Below are 20,724 nucleotides of genomic sequence, written 5' to 3' on the forward strand. Positions count from 1 at the left end.
TCTAAAAGCACAGAAGTTTAGCTAATCAGACTTCACAAATCCCATCTCCTCAACCAGATTTTGAAGGCCCATATTTACTCTAAGGGACTTTTCCCAATGACATACAGAAAATTTCGACATTTTTTTTAAAAGATCTTCAATCCAGAATAACTTAAGATTAAGCATTTTATTGATTCCAATGGTGTAAGAAATATTAAGAAAAGTGCGAGAGACAGATGTTAACCGAAGAAAAGAACATTAGACATGAATATAATCATTCTCCTAAGATGCTATGTTATTCATCAAGTTGACTTGGCCTAGTAACAGTAGCTTATATTTGCATAGAGATGTGATAGCTAAATTTTTAAAAATATGTGTTATGGCCAAGATATATTTTGGAGGAAAGAAGAGAGTGGGCGAAATGGTATTTAGTTCTTTTTGTGTTTTGTTTTTTAGTTGGTATCAAAGGCAGCAACTTATCTGACAATAAGCTTTTGTCCATAAGAGTAGAAGGAAATAAATGTTTTCTATTATGTGCCAAATTTATCTACTGGAAAAAAAAAAAGAAAACAAAAATTAAACCAAACAAATGGCTAGATGGCTCTTAGTTCTATATCAAATCAAGGAGCATGGAGCTAAAGATATTGTCACAACATTCAAGCAGTTTCAACCTTACCCACAGTCCTGATCCTGTTGTGATTATGCAAATGATAGCCATGAAGACAAATAGGAGAGAAGGGTATTTGATAGTCATCCTTGAACTTGGGAATAATTGAAATCAGCTGCAGAGATGATTCACGAAGACGTATGGTGCTTCATCAAGCACCATATCTTTATCAGTAAGAACAAAGGAGTATTGACAATGACCTAAAGTACAAGAGTTCAGAGACGGACCGGCTGCCCCACGTGGCTTACAGCATCGCCACAAACAGCCTAAAGGAGGCTTGGATTGTAGGGCACAGCACTGAACACTGCTACGGCTTCATAAGCTCTTAACTAAAAGGCCAGGGATTATAATTGGAGGGTGGACATTGAGTGTAGGACACTCCTTGTTTGTGACTCACCACCAACCATTCCTAACATAGCCAGGCAAACAGTGCGGGTTCTGTAGCCAGAGTGCCTGTGTGAATCCCGGCTCTGCCACTTCCCAGCTGTGTGAAATTCCTCTCTCTGGGTCTTGGTTACCTCATCTGTAAGATGAGAATTTTCCTTCACTATCACAATATATTATTAATACGTTATTGCAAGAGTACTGGTATCCAAATAAAATATATTTTTGGCTTAAAAAAGGAAAAGATACATTTGTAATATTTAGATATTTTGGAAAATGAATATACATCTTCATTTAACTCTAGAGGATCCTTAAGTTTGGCTCCTGGGTAATATACTAACCTTTATTTCCCATTCCCCATTCAGGAAGTCATACAAATATACTATCAAGTGTTGTGATTAATCACAATCATTAATAAAAGGCAATCAATTAGACACACATGGTTAAAAATTAAGGAAAATGTATTTTTACAGCTTTCCTTACATTTTCTGGAAGATGAGAATGTAAAGGTCCTTTACAGATGTGGTAAGGATTAAATATATTAATAAATGCCAACATATAATATGTACTGGATTATTATTAGCCATGATTATTATCACTGTAACTACAAGTAGTGCTATTATTATTACTATATTTTTCACTCCCCTTCCTACACCAATATCTGGAGTTTCCTCTCTCAACCCCATCTTCCATTTTCAGCCTGGTGGGCACCAGGTGTGGAGACTGATTGGCCTAAACCCATCAGCATATCTCACTTAAGCCAAGTTAGAAAGATCTGGTCCTGGTGCAGGAAATCCTGAGAAACGCACTCTCCTCTCTATCGGGCGAGGTGGCTGAAGAAGGGAAACTCACCTCCCTTGCCGCTGTGGAGTATCCTGGAGATGCTGGAGCCCACCCAGAAGTAGGAGGCCAAGAATGAATCCCAGTGGCCACATTAAGTCCGAGGTCAGCCAAACCCAAAACCAGCTTCCCAGGAGTATTTGGTTACATGATGATAAATCTCTTTTAGCTTAAGCTAATTTGGATCTAATTTTGTTTCTTAGATCTTTTATATATTCATGACTACATTTATAGAGATGTTATCAATATATTTTTATTTAAAAGACAGAGAATTATTATTTGATGCGGATTCTCTCAGAGTCTACACGAATGGGGGCTTAAGGGCCTTTCATCTAGTTCTCAACCATGTATCTTAGTCCATCTGGGCTGCTCTAACAGAACACCACAAAGGTTATAAACAACAAAAATGTATTGCTCACACTCCTGGAGGCTGGGAAGTCCAAGATCAAGGTGCTGGCAGATCTGGTGTCTAGAAACCTGCTTCCTGGTTCAAGGACTGCTGTCTTCTCTCTGTGTCCTCACATGGCAGAAAGGGCAAGGGAGCTCTCTGAGGGCTCTTCTATAAGGGCACTAATCTCAATCCTGAGGGCTCCACCCTCATTGACCTAATCACCTCCTTTTAAAGGCCCCACTTCCAAATATCATCACGTTGAGTTTCTACACGTGAACTTGCGGGGAACAAACATTCAGTTCATACTGAATGTAAATACGTAAACACAAAAGCCTGAATTTGAAAAGCAACTCAACTCAGATTATAATCACACGTGCCCGAAATGATACTCCAGCATTTCACAGCTTTGCTAAACAAGTCATCTCTACATGCATTGTCTCAAATAACATGTGGCAATTCAGCCAAGATTTCCCCGTTGCTCTCTCAGGCACTGGTTGGGACTCTTCCAAGCACAAATAATGGAAATCTATCCCAAATTAATTTAAACCAAAAAGATAATGTTATGGTTCGTTCAAAAGGGAAATCCAGAGCTATGTTAGGAATAGCTTGATCCAAGAGCTCAAATTATGTGATCAGGAATCCGTTTTTCTCTCTTACAGCCATGTTTTTCTTTAGTATAATGGGAAAAGCATGAGCTCCAGAAGCAGGCTGCCAGATTTAGAACCCCCGATCCACCACTTCCTAGCTGTTTGACATTAACCAAATCACCTGATTTCACTTAGCCTCAGTTTTCTTAGTCATAAAAATGGAGGAAATAATAATACTCATCTCATAGGTTTTGGGGGAGGATTAAATGAGTTAAAAATATATGCTATTTGGAGCACCTGCGTGGCTCAGTCAGTTAAGCATCCAACTCTTGATCTCAGCTCAGGTTTGTTTTTTTTTTTTTAGATTTTATTTATTTATTTGACAGAGATAGAGACAGCCAGTGAGAGAGGGAACACAAGCAGGGGGAGTGGGAGAGGAAGAAGCAGGCTCATAGCGGAGGAGCCTGATGTGGGGCTCAATCCCATAATGCCGGGATCATGCCCTGAGCCGAAGGCAGACGCTTAACTGCTGTGCCACCCAGACGCCCCAGCTCAGGTTTTGATCTCCAGGTTGTGAGTTCAAGCCCGAAGTTGGGCTCCACGCTGGGTGCAGCACCTACTTTAAAAAAAACTACTTTATCGTCATCATTATTATCAGCATCAGGTAGGATCTTGCCACCCGGGGATCCTTATGTGATCCTTAGTGAGAGAAATTCCCGGGGAGAAGAGCACCTATTTCCGGAGAGCATCAGCAAATGCCCCAGAGATCATTCTTATTTGCCAAACCTGGATCAAGTCCTCACTCCTGCAATAGAGGAGTGGAGTTAGCCTGAGCTGAACAACCGGGACTGTAGGTAGAAGGTAGAGGGAAAATTGGAGTGCCATTACCAACGGGGGAAGGAGAACTTCGATGGGCAAAAGCAACAAAGGTCCACTACAAAGCCAGCTACATGGTGATTATTCAAATGGTAAATAATAGTAGTTGCCGGTTTACATAGTGAACAACAGTATTCATGGAAAGGGCACAGCCTCGGAGCCTCGTTGTAAAGAAAATTCCTTTATTGTTTGAAAAGTTGGATTTGACAATTATAAAAAGTCCCTCCCAGACTCAACGAGATTGAGGTTTGGAAAAATTTTGAGACATAATAAAAAATAAAGATACAACAGAAATAAATCTTTGGGCATCTACAGAATGGGCAGCAATTATCATGAAGTCTCCACATTTGAGAAAACAAATACGTAATGGTACTGAGCGTTTGCTATAAGTGGAATTAGCCAGGAGTACTTCAGAGAGTGCATGTTGTTGGACCATCACCTTCCTTTCAATGTGAAAGAACAAAATAAAGCTTGGATAAAAGCTTGCATATGTGAAATTTACAGAAACAACCATTTTAAGCATATTACCAATTTTCTCATTATGAAGTCAGTAGAAATTGTATTATTTTATCATTCAAAATTACCATATAAAGAGGTTATCTCCCGACTTTCAGAGTAGACAAAAGAGACATACATCTCACAAAATCGATTACAATTTCTTCAATTTTCCAAAAAGTGAGGTAAAATACAAAATAACTTCCAGACATAATAGGATCAAAAACAATAGAAGCAAATGAAAAATCGCTAACATTGTTGAAATACCCACAGTACTTTTAATAAGTCAGCACAATAGTGAATAGAAAAATTCACAAAAAAGAAAATCTCATAAAAATGGAAGGGAAAATAAACACTTTGCAAGAATTCTCCATGTTGACAATAAGACGGGAGTCTTTTCTAGGGCATTCAACCTGAAAGCCATGTGTCCTTTCACAGAATGACTCCACCTACCTTCTGCCCCTTGTTGCTGGGGTTACAATCACAGAAGACTTTGTCTTCCTCCCTTTGTCCTGGGGGTTTTCATAGATTTGATTGAAGCTGTTTTCTTTCTCCTCTCTCTTCCACTTATCCCCCTGGGATTTAGTTTCCAGATCTTTCGCCTCAGTCCCTGTCATGCACAAACACCAAATCTGAGATCGGAGCTGAGGTCTCATTTAAGCATTAGCAGTCTTAATGTCTCTCTTTATCCTGATGCAAGTGATTTCTAGACATGAATTAATTAGCAAATGGGCTGTTCAGGAAGCGTGATCAGACACATTAAGTCCACAGAGTTGCATTTCCCTCTGCTTTTAGTGTCTCACCAACAAGGAGTTGGTCTGTAACTTGCAGGCTCTCAGGAAGATTCATTTGTGGGTTTAATCTGGTCACAACAACCAAAATACCTCCTTGTATACAGCAGACTCCCATGTCCCCTGCTCTTCAACTCAGTCTTTGTATTAATTTTTCATGTAACAACAACGCATCGTAAGTAGAGCGCAGAGGTGGAGTTGTTTTTCGAGCAGAGGTGAAGATTTAGCCAATCTTTCTCACATCCCCCAACAGATCGCACACGTAAAAAGGGCAATAAGGTGTGGCAGGGCCCTGAGCCCACAGAAGTTCAGCCTGAGACAGTGATACTGATGCTTTTCCACTCAGACAATGACCAATCCAATGGCCTTAGGCATCTCGGGCCCGTATCACTAACAAGTTGAAATAATCCTGAAAGACCTTTGTTTGACTCCGAGATGGCTGTTTCTAAAAGCTATTCCTGCTCTGTGGCCCTGACGGAGAAACAGCTCAGCACCCCCTCAGCCTCAAACTTGTCTACCTTCCAAAACACACCTCTTCAATCTAGAACATCAGGAATCTATGGGAAATTTCTTCCCAAACTGTTAGCTATCTCCACATTTTCCAGATAATGGGAATTTGAAAGATCCCTAACCTCTGGGTTTCTATGGAGGGAGACGAAAAAAAATTTTAATAGATTATCCATAAGCCTGGGAAAAAAGATTTGTATTCAGAGTTAAAGTGTGTAATAGTGAAATACAGAACACACTCACACCTTTACCATTACTGGCCAAATCAGCCTCTTCTTCCCTAGGACAGAAAGAAGACTCCATCTGCCTGAGATTCACAAGTAACTACTTCTATTGGCAAAGAAAGAAAAATCCTCCAACCAAGGAAAAAGGAAGCCATTTCAAGAACTATAAAACGATTGTATCTAAGAAAATGTGGCTGATAAATGATTATGATATCTTATATCATATCACATGACATATGATGATAACATGGGCAATAGTCAGAGGCTGGGTACAGGTGGTCTGACGGATTAAAAAAACACAGATACGTGAGTGTTCTTGATAATAATGACTCATCCCGCTTGGGAAGCAGCCATTCCAGACCAGGCCAGTCCTAGGACAGCCTGTTAAGTTTTAGCAATGTCCCAAATGATCTTGAGGCTTAGGTCCAGTGGGAAATTTGGGTCAGAACTCCTAGACTATGCTGCCCCTTTCTGTCTCCCACCTGCCTACCACCACTAGAGGCCTGACTTCCACGTAAGCCCCAGAGAGAGCTTCCTGTGGAACGGGAGTGACTCGTCACTGGGCTGGACATCTCGGAATCACCGTAACCACAGCACATCCGAAATTCTTAAGACTGGAGTCAAAACATTCTGCTATGAGGAGGCTGATCCAGAATCAGAGTATCTGATCCAATTGCCTTATTTCCCTGTACAACTTCAAGTTTCAAGCACAAAAGAAAAAAAAAAAAACAGAGGAGGAAAATCTGAGCTCTTTTATTAAAGTCATACTAAAACTGAAAGCAATCAGAGAAGTCAGAATTTTATGCAAAAATGCTCTGTTGGCATTTGGGAAAATTCGGTGAAGCAAGAGCTCAAAGGACAGAAGGGAGCCAAGGAGTTGAGATCTCAGAAAAAAAGCAGGAAGTATCACCCAACAAGATTTCACCACGTACTGGTAAGTTTGTGTAAGCTTGGTGCTCGAGGTAAACCAATAATTAGTGGCTATGAAACCACCGCTCGATCATTCAAATGGCCCAAGATCCCTAAAATACAGGCATCTGGTTGAGAATATTTCAGCAAATTTCATACCACTTCTAAATATGTAACTATAAATCTTTGGAATTAAAGCATATTCTTGACCATTCTATCTGAACAAGGTAGCAGTCACAGTTCTATGGACACATGGACCTATAAAAACAAGGCTGGATTGTCTTTACTTTTTTTTTTTTCTTTAAATTCTGCTACTCTGGCTCGAGCCCTCTTTTAATATTTAAAAAGATTTATTCTCACATGGACAATGTGATCCATATAATCGGCAGGCTATTATAATTTAAATTCTTTGCCATTTTCCACAGGATGTCTCCAACTTCTTTTCTTGTAAATATTCAATCGGGGCAGGGGGCAGTAAACAGTGATGAAACAAGTTAATTTTGAGAAATAGAGCTTACATTCTCAACAGCCATGACCCATCTTTGCATACAATCCAATCTGTCAGATGTACCAGTCCCCTAAGTTAGAGGTCAAGGACCACACCTGGATGCTTCCAGTCTCTTCTTCAAAGTCCTAATTTGTAGTCACATATCAATTGGCATGGACTTATATATCTGTGTGCAATGACACAAGATTTAGGATAGACACAGGTGTAGCTAAATTTCACCCAATCCAATTTCTCAGTTTTTCCTTAGGCTAAGAGTTCAGAGGGCTCAAGTTTATTTGTAGTGTAGGAAAGCAGCCATTGCTCGAGAACTCCGTATTTGAAGGGAGTATTCACAAGTAACTACATGCCATACTTACTGCCTGATCTCAGGGACAAGGTCAAAGTCAGAACCCCCTCAAAGTTCGGCCAAACACATATCATCCCATTGTGCTCAACGTGGTCTCGTTCATCTTCAGTTTGGGGTTCCTGACACTGTCAACCACTCTACCTGCACAGATTTGCTTGGCTGCCACCTCCACACGTGAGGGTTTTTTCTAGAAGAAAAACATAAGTTTTCAAGTTGCAATTTTATTATCACATATTCCTGATGTTTCAAGTAGACTAAATGAAAATAAAATTATGTAAATCACATATAGTCATAGGTGACTTCAAATGCTCCCAAATGACACAAATCAAAAAGAATTCAACTTTCGTTCAGCTACCGTAATCGCAACTGACTAAACTATCTCTGTGATCTGAACTTCTCTAAACTGTTCAAGCTGTTCATCCATATTTGGTCCCCTCCTTCCTGACACGTGGTAGGATGATACTTCTGACCCTGTTGAACCTAGCATGCGTATGTGACTTGGTTTGGCCAATAAATGCATCCAGAAATGTCACCTTGAGAAGGAAGCTTTAGTCGCCAATGCCATTTGACCACACGAATTTCTTCCTCTGCCACAGTGATCATCCGTGTTCTCAACGTGGCTGCTCCACCATTCTAGATCCCTGAAGGAGGGTGACAGAAATATGCAAAATGGATAACAATGCAAGCAAGAAATACACCCGTTAGCTTTCAATGATTGAGCTTTGGGAGCTGTTTGTAAGGGCAGCACAGCCTAGGAAAAAAATATCGGGATACTAAGCACTATGGCGAATGTTACTATAATCTAAACCAGAAGAAATTTGCGGCTCTATCTGTTACACTGTAGCATATATACGTGTATGTATCATTTTACATATACATATTATAATAGTAAAATTCTATATTATTGTATATTATTATATTACCTAGATTATTATTAGCCAGCTATTAAAACAGACTTCTCTCCCATCTCCACACACAAAAAAACCCTTCTCAAATCAATTGCGTAATCTATATGCTTGAAAATAAGCATTCACAAACCTCAAATTAACTGAGACTCCCCCATCAAAAAAAGTACTTGATCCATGTGTCAAAATCATTTGCAGAGTTCCACTTCTTCTCTAAGACCAAGTACATTAATCAAACACAGGGCTTCAAAGGAGTTTCATTTTGAGCAACCCAAGAGACAAATAAATTAGCTGCCAATGGTTCCTTTGTAATGGCAGAGGACCAGGCTGGCCCAAGGGGATAGGAGTAAATCACAAAGGGAACTCCAAGCAAAAGCAACATTTGGGGACCTGTAGCAAACCAATAAAGCCGTCCCACATACTCTCATTTCCAAGACTGTGAGCCAAGCGCATGTGTGTTTGTTCGCTAAGAAGAAGACGCAAGCGTCCCATGTCTGGTTGATTTCTTATGTGCTATAGCCATTAAGATGTTTGTGTCTGGAGTACACGTCTGAGCCTCGCGCTCCAATGTGGCGGCTCATAAGCCTGACCTGTAAGAATGTTTCCCTTCGAAACAGTGTCATTCTGGAAGGTTTTCTTCTCTACCGCCTGGATGAATTGCCTAAGGTTTCTCATTTAAGTATGTGAAGAACTGTCCATTTTTACTTTGCAGAGCTTTTCACTGGTGACTCAGTGAGGGATGATGTCATATGTTATCCTACAACGGCTGGTGTGGCTCTCTCCACTCACTTAAACCATTCCCTCTGTTTCTGTGGCAGACAGCACTCCCCAGTTTCCATCCTGTCGTCAGCTTCTTCCCAGCCAGCCCCAGGCAAACAGCCTCCCCAGCGGCAGATGAAACAGGAAGTCTGACAGCTTGAGTCTGCAGTGGGACCCCTAGTGTTTTCCCACTCCATGCCCTGGCAGCGTTCCCCGCAAGTACAAACACACACACACAGAGCTCCCATTGTTGCAGCCTTCCCCAGCCCACTGATCCTAATATGGAATGAGCAGGAAACCCATGATTTCCTGATACTCGCAAGCTGGAGGAAGCAAGGGGAAAACTCCATTAAAAAGCCCAGCTTCCCTCCATGTTAGATGTGAAGTGGAAAAAGAGGAAGATTTAGCAGAATTCCACCGAGTCTTCAGCCGGGCTGGAGAGCGGAAGAGCACGGCGGACACCCTCGGGCTGTTGAAATTTCTAGACTGCCAGGAAGCCCCTAGAATTCAGAGAAAAGTGAGAGTTTCTTAACTCAAACTGGAGGGAAAAGGGACAGATGCTTTTAATCATTCTCCCAGATGTGGGCTACCTCTCCTGGCCAGCATGGTAAGCACGAGGGCACGTGCCCGCTGCCTCGGACAGGTCCGCGCGATCCCAGGCCCCCTGAGTAAGGCAGAGTGATCTCCAGCCTGCCGCTCGCTCGCTTCCCGCGCTCCATGGGCTTTGGGAGAAGCCGGAGAAGCCACAGCAGCTGCACGGTGCCCGCAGCTGGAGCCGCGGGGATGAGCTGCACGGAGGGAGGTGACAGCAGCTGCGGCTGCGGGGGCACGGAGGAGAAGAAGATGCTGAAGTGTGTGGTGGTGGGGGACGGCGCCGTGGGCAAGACCTGCCTGCTGATGAGCTACGCCAACGACGCCTTCCCGGAGGAGTACGTGCCCACCGTGTTTGACCACTACGCAGGTAAGCAAAGGTGGAGAAGCCGTCCCTGCGCACGGGGGCAGGCGCGGGCGGCCACACCCCGACTTCGGAGGGGCCTGCTTTCGTTCTGGGGCAGTCAGTGCCGGGTGCGGGCCTGGCAGCAGCCACGGAGCGACGCGCACAGCCAAGGTCTCTGCTGGCCCTTAGGACAGTTCGTCCGTCGATTGGTATCCTAACACTTTCCCCCCTTAAATCAAATGACTAACACTGGGGAAATACCCTGAACGGCCCTCCAGGCTTCGGGGCCAGAGATTTCACTAACGTTCTTGGGAAGATTCATAACTTTTCATGGGAACATTCTAAAATGTAATGTAACTGCAACACAACTTAAAAAAAAAAATCACCACTAACCACACAACTAGTGAAAGAAGTATTTTTGCCACTTTTCATATATTTACCTCATGCCATTCATAAATGAAATGGTAAGATTAACAAACATTAGAACACTCATTTTTTTTTTATAACAATCAGTGGCTGTACTATTGGACTTTTCTTTTCCTGGGGCTCTGGATGGGGGGAGGGAGTACTAAAAGGTTTTAAGTATCTATTAGGCAGTCCCTATCTTGAATTAAAAGAAATATCTTTAATTAATAAGTTTTTAAGGTAAAAATAAAGATAAAAATAAAGTTTGAATCATTTTGAAATATGTCCAGAAAGGATTAAATTGGACATAAAATATTTTAAGGCATGACAGTTAAAATGCGGTAATCACAACTTAACCCTTTCAGTTACTTCTGTTTTCTGAGTGTTCTAAAGTTTGTGAGTGTAGTTGTCAATGTGATAGCTTATCTCAATTTTTCCATTTTTTTAAAGATTTTATTTATTTATTTGAGAGAGAGACTGAGGGAAAGAGAACATGAGCAGGGAGGGGGCAGAGGGAGAAGCAGTCTCCCCACTGAGCAGGGAGCTGATGCGGGACTCGATCTCAAGACCCTGAGATCATGACCTGAGCAGAAGGCAGCCGCTTAACTAACTGAGCCACCCACGCGCCCCATCAATTTTTCCATTTCATTCTTACTTTTTCTCTTAATCTCCAAAACAAATTTTATTGTTCCTCAAAAAAAGTTCATGAAATTCTTCAAGCTTATAGTTGCCTAATGTTATAACTTTTTTCAACAGAGTGATCAGCTGGGTGAGTTATCAGGATCTGAGATTGCACAAGAGAAAATTTTCCCTTCCTTCACCTTGGCTTTGGGTCAGGTTCAGCAAAGGGGAAGTGGCCCACAGGAAACCTGTGCGAATGTTGGCTTTGCTATGTGGCCATTTGAAATCCTCTCTCTGTTAGGAAGTAGCTTCTTTTCCAGAACTAAACAATCACCTAGTCCCCTCCTTCTCCTACAGTCACATGATTCACGACAATATTACATAGCAGATTGGGAGAGTACCACAGTGAAAATAGTATCCACTTCCCAGAAGGCTTTTTTTTTATATTTGTAAAAATTAAGAGCAAATTTTAAGTCTGGCTCCCGTAAGCTTTTCTGAAAATAAAATGACTGTGCCCAGAGAAGAACGTTTTAATGAGAACAGAATAAAGAAAACAGAAGACTTTCACTCTGAGGGGGGAGAAAAACTAACAAGATTAAGAGGTCTGGGATTTAAGTAAATTACTAAAATACTTGACATGGAAACATCTTAGCAAAGATTATTTATTCCACACCCTCTTTCTGCCAGGAAAAGAAAACTGGCTGATACCTAATTTCAAAAACTTTTAGATCAAAGGTGGGCCCTCAAATTTACTAAAGGAAGAGGCCTCAAGTGCTTTTGAAAGTGATGTATTCCGATCCCCATCTCTTGGTTGAACCAATATTATCCATCTAGTATAAGAAAGAAAGAGGATAAAACCATCTTTAGGGATCAAGTCAGCCTATAAAAAATACCTTAGCAATCAAACAAAGGCTGAACTACCACTAGATTCCACTAGGATGAAATTATGTTATATCTCAATTGTGTATATACTTACTGTTATTTGAGCATCAAGGCACCTTAAGGATTTTGGCTACTCTATGATTTTACTTCTCAGGAAATCACAGCCACTTTCCCCAAGGCCATGCTTTGCCCATAGCAGGCATTCCCAATCACCATTGCTTTGATTTACACCCTGTACCTTTTTGAGTACACAGTCATCATTACGCTTTCAGTTACATTATAAAAGGGAATGAAGACAGGAGCCTCCTACTTCGAAGATCCGAATGACATGAACTTTTCCATTTGCAAAGAGTCTTTTCCATCACAAACACAAGCTCCTTTTACCACAGCCCTCCCCATATATGAGCTGATTGAATGTAAATCCTGACACAGTTCCATGAAAACCTGCAGGCAATGTAAAAGCACTAATGCTGTCTTCCCCGTGTGGATGAGTATTCAGTATCCAGTGTCTGGGTCCTACTGGTGCATTCTGAAATCGCCAGCAGCAACTGAATTCCTGAGTCTTTAGAACATCGCAGCTTTAGTCTAAGAGAGACTACCCCTTGAAGGTTTTTCCCTAACAGCTGCCCATCCCAGGAAAGCAGAGCTATAACAATAATACGTATAGAAGCATACTGAAGCATACTGCTCAACATGGTGGGCTTTTAAGCCAGAGCTTAGCTCTAATACTGGCACTGCCATTGCTGTGCGGCCTTGAGCAAGTTACTTAACCTTTCTGTCCCTCAGTTATCACACACACACAAAAAGGACAATAGAAGCATTAGGAGTGTTTGTGAGAACAAAATAAATACATGTGAAGTTCTTAGAACAGTGCCTCACACATGACAAGTGTTAGGTACATAGCAGCTATTATTGTTAAGACTAAGTTCTCTACACTTGCACACAGTTATGAAAGGAAATTAAAATGTCATTAAAAGATAAAGACTACAGAGGCGTCTGAGTGGCTCAGTCAGTCAAGCATCCAACTCTTGATTTCAGCTCAGGTCATGATCTTAGGGTTGTGAGATCAAGCCCTGTATTGGGCTCCACGCTGGGCATGGACCCTATTTGAGATTCTCTCTCTCTCCCTTTCCCTCTGTCCCTCCCCCACTCTAAAATTAAAAGATAAAGACTACAACAAAGAAAAATACAATTCTTAAAGTATCCTCCAAATGGAGTAGGATGTGATGAAATGTATGTAATGTCCTTATAATATAGTAATCATGTGTATTGATAATTGACAAAATATGCATGGGGTAATAGTAGTGGGATATTAAATTGGGAAGGGAAATATAGCAGTCTTAAATGAGTGATTGTAAAAAAAAAATTAACAAGGAGCTAGAAAAAATATTTAAATTTTATGAATCTTAGTTCTTTTCCCTCTGCCCAAAAGTACATCTCCTGCAGGCATCTTTCCTCAGGCATCCTTCTCCTCCAAATCCCCTTGACTCCAAAAGGAGAGTTCTTTGCTCCATCTTCAACCCATCTCCAGAAATTTCTTTACATTTCTAGAAGATGGCTTCCACCACATAGAGCAATTTATCTGTTTTCTTGTTTTTCCAACTCCCACTATTCTCTGAGCTCCTGAGGGAGAAGGTTGTGTCTTGCCAAATCCCATGGTCAGTTCTCAGCACTCATCTTACTGGATGGCTTGGAGGCTTTTTTATGGCTTATTACTGTTTCTTTGCCTGGTTTCTGGGATAACAGTTTCTCCTGGCTTTTATTCCCTTTACTGGCAAATCTCTCTGCATCTCCTCTGTTGCCTACTCTTTCTCTTCCCAACCAGTATATGTGACAAAACTCAGGGTTCAGTCCCTAAGTTCCCTGTACACTCATACCCAAGTTGGTTGTGTTTAGTCTCATGGATTTAATTATTATTTATATACCATGGCCCCCACATTTATATCTCTGTTCCCACTATATTCCGTGAGACCCAGGCTCATATATCCAACTGTCCCTCTGAATATCTAATAGGCATCTCCAATTTAACCTGTTAAAACAAAATTCTTTAACTCCCCCAATCTGGTCCTCCCCTGGACTCCCCCATGCAAGTACATGACCCCTGTCTTGCATCCAGTTGCTTAGAACAAAAACTTCAGTATTATTCTTAACTCCTTCCTTCCTATGACACTACCCCCCACCCTGTCCATTCAAACCACTCATTATTACCCCTTCCCACTACTGATCAGTGCAACATTCAAAATTCCTCATCATTTCTCACCACCTACATTGCTTCACTGTTGTCCAAGTCACTGTCATGTCTCAGCTAAACTACTGTAATCACCTCTCCCTGCTTCCAAGCTTGCCCGGCTCTAGTCAGTTCTCCACACAGCTGGCAGGGGGGCTATTCACAGCCCAAATCCTCCAAACCCTTCACACTCAGATCCCGTCATTCATCATGGTCTACAAGGCACGCCATGACTTGGTCCCTGTCATCTCTCCACCCCCATCTCCTAACTTTCCTCTACAGTATTTCTGCTCTAGCCATACCAACCATCTTGGTATGCCTCAAACACACCGATATCCCACTTTCCTTGAAGACTTCACACTTGACCTTCCCCCAGCCTGACACTATTCCCCCAGACCCTCTATCCTCTTCAGCTTCAATTGACCACCTTATTTAACACATCCACTGACAGAAACATACACACACACACACACACACAGTCACTCTTTAACCACTTACCCTGCTACATACCTATAACATTTCACACTACTGGCATTATACTTCTATTTATTTGCTTACCATTTTTATCCCACACTTGAATATGAACTCCATGAGGACAAGGACTTTGTCTTGTTCACTGCTCTATCTCCAGCTTTTAAAAAAGACCCCAACATACAATAGATTCTCAACAGATAGTCATGGAATGAATGAATTGGTATGTCTTAATCATCTTTGTCCTCCAGTGTTTATGGAATTTCTGGTCCATTGAAACTGCTGAATAAATGAACAAACTGCTGGTCCAATCTTTAGGAATGAATGTGTTTAGAAATTTATTAAATTTATTCTATTTTTGAACTATTTTGTTCACAAGTATCATTTTATCTCTACTGGAATGGTAGCACAGCATTGAGTTTTCTTGACCCAAGCGGCCAATGTCACGTCTGTTGAATGATGTAACTGCAATGCATAAATTTCATTTGGAAACAGATGAGCTGCAAATTGCTCCATATGCATTATATTCAAAAGCCTACCTGAATTTTGAGAGGCCCCCTCAAAGCCTTACAGTTCTTATATACAGAGCATGTTTCAGAGTGACCCCAAGTTCCACCAAGGGCTAGGACTAAAAATTAGGGGCAGCGGGATGAAAATAGATCAGGCCACTCATGCTTTCGACAAGTGAACCTGAGAAACATCTCTGGGCCCTGCTTCCTCCTCCCTTCTAGGACGACTCCAGATGTCCTAAGAACCTTTAGAGCTTTTACAGCCCACCATGGAACAGTCACATTTCTTCTATCTTTATCTTGTCTTGAACCTTGAGTTTTGTGATGAAGTATTATCAAGTGATGCTTCACATAACATAAGACGTAAGGATAGCACTTCCATTTTGTGTTTTGTGAGATTGTGTGTCGGGTTAGACTCTGTCCATGGTTTGTACGTTCATGTACATGGGTGTGTCAAATACTCCTGTTCACGTTGGAGCCTGTGCAGGTGTACATCTTTCACCACCTCCATCAGCCTCTGGCTTAGAACTATTTTGTCTATGGTTCTTTCTTCTATCACCCACCCCTCCTAGAATTTGTTTAAAAAACGCCTGTGCTTCAAAACTCATTGTTGAAGTCACTATTTGCAAATCCAGCTGCCTATGCAGGAAATTCACATGATTCATGGGGGGGTGGGGTGGGAATCTAGTTGCTCTATCAGCTGAGTGAGATGTAAAAGGAAGTCATTTTCACAGAGAACTTTTTCACCTAATTAAATGGCGACCCATCCAAGGTAGACTTAATCACAACCTTGATGGCCAGAGCAGGAGGGGAAACTCTCCAATCCACCGGGGGGGGGGGGGGGGGGGGGGAGAGTAACACAAAATAATAGAAAGTGAATAAAACCAAACCCCAGGCCTGTACAGACTTGTGACATGGTTCTACCCATTCGGGAATATTTACTCAGGAGTTTCTCTTTTGCTCTTTCTGAAGACACCTGAGAGTCTCTAGAGAAGGGATGAGGTTCATTTTCTGTAAGCCCAAAGGAAACCTGAAACAACTCTCATGGGACTATGAACTAATTCACCAGATTTTAACCTTAGACGAAAATATAAAAGAAGTTTGTGTAAGAGGAGACAAGAATGGACCAGTGGATTCACTGACTCCATTCCCTCTAAATGCAACGACGCTCAAAGACATAAAATCTTGTAGGTATCCAACCCCCCAATATCTCCTTTCGAGGGGGCGTAATGTGCGGCTGATGCTTTTTCTGGACCCTTGGAGGCCACACCAAAGGTGCAGTGGTGGGAATTACACAGACAGCTCCTTCCACCCCACGATGCTTCGGAAAGCAAGCGCACTCAGAGGCTTCAAGGGTGCAGATTACACTCCGAAAGCCAAAGCGAACTGCAGAGATGGTAAATTGTGAGCTGTAGCTCTTGGGAGTAAGAAAGGAGAATAGCAGAGGGATAAAGAAAATTAAGTATCTGTGACCCAAAAACAACCATGCTCCCGGGATTGGAAAGAGCGTCGGCAGTTCCCAGCCGTCCCGCATTCCAGTTTTAGCTGGCAACAAACCAAGGAGCAAGACCAGTTCAGGCTTCAGTGGACAGGCTCCCTGTGACCTCAAGACACTTAGCTCCACATGGCCTGACTCCCTTCACGTCCAGCCTAAGAAATCCTTCATAAATTTTACTACCAACCTGCCCATGGAGGTTGGGCTTCAGGGAAACAGTATTTTATTTCTGGAATAGCTTTTTTCAAAATCTGCTATTTTTCCCTCTTAGTGTGAGACAAGTAGCAAATTTGGCTCAGGGACGGCCCAGCACATGGACGTTTATGTTTTGGGTACAGTTTGCCCGTTTTACAAAGGCAGCATGAAGACGGACAACAAACTCAGAACTCCCAGGAGAGGATAGGTAAGAAAACTCAAGAGAAATGCTCTCCCTCATCCATCCTGAGCACAGGATTGCAAGGGCCTATGATCGAGGCCCTACCCTCTGTGTACGGACGCAGGTGCTGATATGATGCTGAAAATTCACCTTCCCACATACAAAAATCCGTGCCACCTGCTGGGATAGTCAACAGAATCCAAACAGTTCGTTTCCAGGTGTAACGCAGTCAGGATAAATTCCATCATGAATTCAATAGAGACCAACCGTGAGTCACAGAGTGTCCTGGCATTGTTCCTGAAAGCTCTGAAGTCCACCGACTTCTTGAATGTGCCCAATTTTCATGAAACAGAAGGACCTGATTCATGTGCATCCACCTGGTTTTGTCTTGGTTGTGAAATACAGATTTTATTTCCGGTGCTCTTCATTTCCGGCGTTAGCATGAGTCTCATTACAGCCATGTGTGATCCAACAAGCGGTGTAATAGTGTTAATGATGAAACTCGAGTGTTACTAGTGCATGTATTAACAGCAATAACAGTCACCGTACGCTTCCAGAGTCTTGGCTATGATTCAGGCATATCTGCGATATTTTCATACATCAATTCATGCCCTCCTCACAATGCTCTTATGAGGTGTATTCTTTTCCCAGTTTCACTGATGAGGAAATCAAGGCGCAAAAATATTAACCAATATGCCCCAGGTTAAATGACTTGTAAAGGAGTAAATGGAGGCCATGAAGCAGTAAAACAAATAACATAAGGAGTGTAGAGTTTTATCTATTAACATTAATCAAAAAGCCACTGTTAGTTAGGGTATGCTAACCTAACCCAAACGTGTAAGGGATCAACACCCTGGCAGGGTGTTCCTTGCTGATGTGATGGTCCTGGGCAAGTATTCAAGTCAGTGGGGCCGCTTCCCTCCATTTAGTCATTTAGACACTGGGCTCCTTCCATCTTGTGACCTTGCCATCCCCTGGGATCTCATAGTTATCTGCCTCCAACCAGCCTAATGAGAAAGAACATGGACAAACTCAAATGGAAAGTTTTATGGGCCAAGCCTGGAAGTGACAGACATCATTTCCAGTCACACTCCGGAGGACTTGTAAATGAGTCCCAAGGCCACACCTCAGTCTAAGAGAGCCTGGGATAGGAAGCCCACCAAGAGAGGGAAGAATAGATTTCAGCGGAGACCAGGCATCTCTGCTTGTATCAGACTCTTCAGCCACTAAATATCCTTTCACACTTTTTCCCCCATGTAAAACCAACTTGCCCTTTTCCACAGAGGGACCGCCCAGAGTCCCATTCTGTCACCACAACAAATAAGAGTCTGGTGTTTGCAGGTGAAACACAGGTGTTTCCATCTGATGGAGACATGGCTCCTGGTGGTCCGATAGGAGATTCATCATCTGCCCCATTTATACACCCCTTAAACGATGGTAGAACAGCGATAGAATAACCAAAATATTCAAAACCCTGTCAGAAAAGGAAAGAATGGGAGACACATAGCAATTAACAGAATCCTGACAGCAAACATTGGGAAGCCCCTCTGTGCTGTCAATGGAAGAAGTTTCTCGAATTGACCCTGATGCTATTCTCTGGGAGGAGGAATTCAGGCTTCCTTTAGTCTTGACTTCGCCTCCATTAGTCTTGACTTTTCCTGGCTCAGGTCTGGGAGGTTCTTCTTCATCCATTGTCCTCCATAACACACATCTGAATTAGGCCTTGGGAAGCATGTTTTTCTCAGGGACTACAACACTTTCACAGCCTGCTTCTTGTTTGTACAATTTTGGGGGCTCAGTGTTGTTTTACAGCTATAAGCATATTCAGTCCAAGTCTGGCGTTTCTTTGGAAACACAAGTCTCAAAATCTTACAAGGTTTCTGGTAAATTCCATGGACCAGTAACCACATCCAAGACCAAAGTATGTCTTTCTTAGACATACTTCTTAAACATGCTTTGTCTGCTTCCTGCAGCCAATGTCTTTTTTTTTTCTCTCTCAAATTAACAACAGCTACCAAAAGTCTGTACGAAGCAGGAAGCTTAGATGCAAGGGATCTTATCTTTGAAACAGAGCTGATTCTCCCGCTTAAGCAGAGAAATGGACCTTTGTGGCTCAAATCCTTTTTTAATTGTATCTTCTATTTGTGGAATCCAAAAATAATCAATTTTACCTGTGTTCTATCAATCTCTGCTTTAAAAAAACAACCAGTTCAGCTCTTTTCTTTCTTAGAACCCCTTGCTAAATACAATATGTGACAGTTAACATACAATAACATTCGGGTTTTCCCCAATCTTTCCTTCGAGTGCTGTAGACCCTATAGGAACTCAGTTTACCTTGCGGGTTTCACAGACAACAGTTTTGCAAAACTACAGTCTTGCCACAGGACAGCATAGATCTTGATCTTTCCAGACTGTTCTGTTTTCTTGCCACTGAACAGCTAAGCCAACAGCACAGTTTGGGTTTTTTTAGGTTCTTGTAATGACACCACACTCAATAGACTAGGACGCTGTGACAGATAGACTCGAGCATAGACTGATTCAAACTATTAGAATTCTATTTCTTGCTCAGATAACAGACTGGGCAAGTGTTCGTGTTGACGAGATGGTTCTGCTCCATGTGGCTATTCAAGGATTGACTTTTTTCCATCTTGTGACTCTGCGGTTACCTGGGACTCTGTAGTGCCTGTGTCGAGATGGCAGAAGATAAAAGAGTAGGGAGGAGCGACGGCAAGGCGCGGTGGTGTGGGCCAGATCCACAAGGGGCGTGCATCCCTTCTGTTCACACTTCATTATGGAGGAGTTAGACCCTGGGCCCCACGTGATTGTGACAGAGGCTAGCTTTACGCTCGAAGAAAAGGCGAACAGATTTTAACAGACTCTTAGTAATCTTTACCATAATCACTAAGTTGAAATTTCTTAGGCCAAATACAATGGCCCCACATAGAGGATAGAAACTGCCCTGCACGTTATATTGAATGGGGTGTTTATTCCGCTACAAATGACATACCTGTATTTCCCAAACTTGCCTGCTCATCAGAAAGACAGGCCTGTTGAAAATGCAGAATCTTTAGCCCGTGCTATAGCCTTAGTCTGCTATATCAAGCCCACTGAGAGAAAGAGCGGTAAATATAAATTTCAACAAGCATCCTAAGCGTTGCTTAGTAGACGGAGCCCGTGAAACTGCCATTTTACACTTCGACATCTTTTGGACATCCTAAGGTCATATAGTTCCATCTAATGTCATTTAGCAAGTTCAGAAAACCTTTCTTTATACTATAGGGGGCCTATAAATCAAGCCAAGAGGGACAGTTCTAGGACAAAACATCAGTCAGTAAAAAGCAGCTTAAAAATACATATCCATAAATATATACATATATAATTTCTTGACTTGGGAGTTTCTGACAAGGAAAGTTGTATAAAACAGAAAAGGCTTTCAGAACCTCTCAGAAACAACTAGCAAATTCCTAAACGAGGACCAGCGTGCTCTCGTCAAAGATCTGGTGTCCAGAGAGATCCTGGAAGAAGGAGAAGGCACGAGGCTGAAACTCAGGCAGTGTTGGGGGAGAGCTGGGGCGGGGAGGGCAGGGAAGCCTCGGAGCTCAGAACAGAGATGAGTAGGAATTGTAAGACAGC

General features: G+C 42.2%; 1 protein-coding gene and 1 long non-coding RNA gene across 2 annotated transcripts in view; one reads left to right on the forward strand and one right to left on the reverse strand.

The window, feature by feature from the left end:
* Positions 1 to 3,953: 3,953 nt before the first annotated feature.
* LOC148107681 (uncharacterized) lies at positions 3,954 to 8,147 on the reverse strand. Its single transcript, XR_015721715.1, has 3 exons — positions 8,038 to 8,147; positions 7,515 to 7,691; positions 3,954 to 4,829 (listed from the first exon to the last, which is right to left on the reverse strand). It is a non-coding gene; the product is annotated as an uncharacterized LOC148107681 (long non-coding RNA).
* Positions 8,148 to 9,437: 1,290 nt separating this feature from the next.
* RHOJ (ras homolog family member J) overlaps positions 9,438 to 20,724 on the forward strand; it is an 84,469-nt gene continuing 73,182 nt past the window's right edge. The window contains exon 1 of the mRNA XM_045810371.2: positions 9,438 to 10,129. Coding sequence (XP_045666327.1) covers positions 9,886 to 10,129 — 244 coding nt within the window. The 5' untranslated portion in view covers positions 9,438 to 9,885. The remainder of the gene's footprint in view (positions 10,130 to 20,724) is intronic.

This window comes from Ursus americanus, chromosome 26 (genome assembly GCF_024610735.1).
Source record: "Ursus americanus isolate L20-20 chromosome 26, mUrsAme1.1.p, whole genome shotgun sequence".
NCBI lineage: Eukaryota > Metazoa > Chordata > Mammalia > Carnivora > Ursidae > Ursus > Ursus americanus.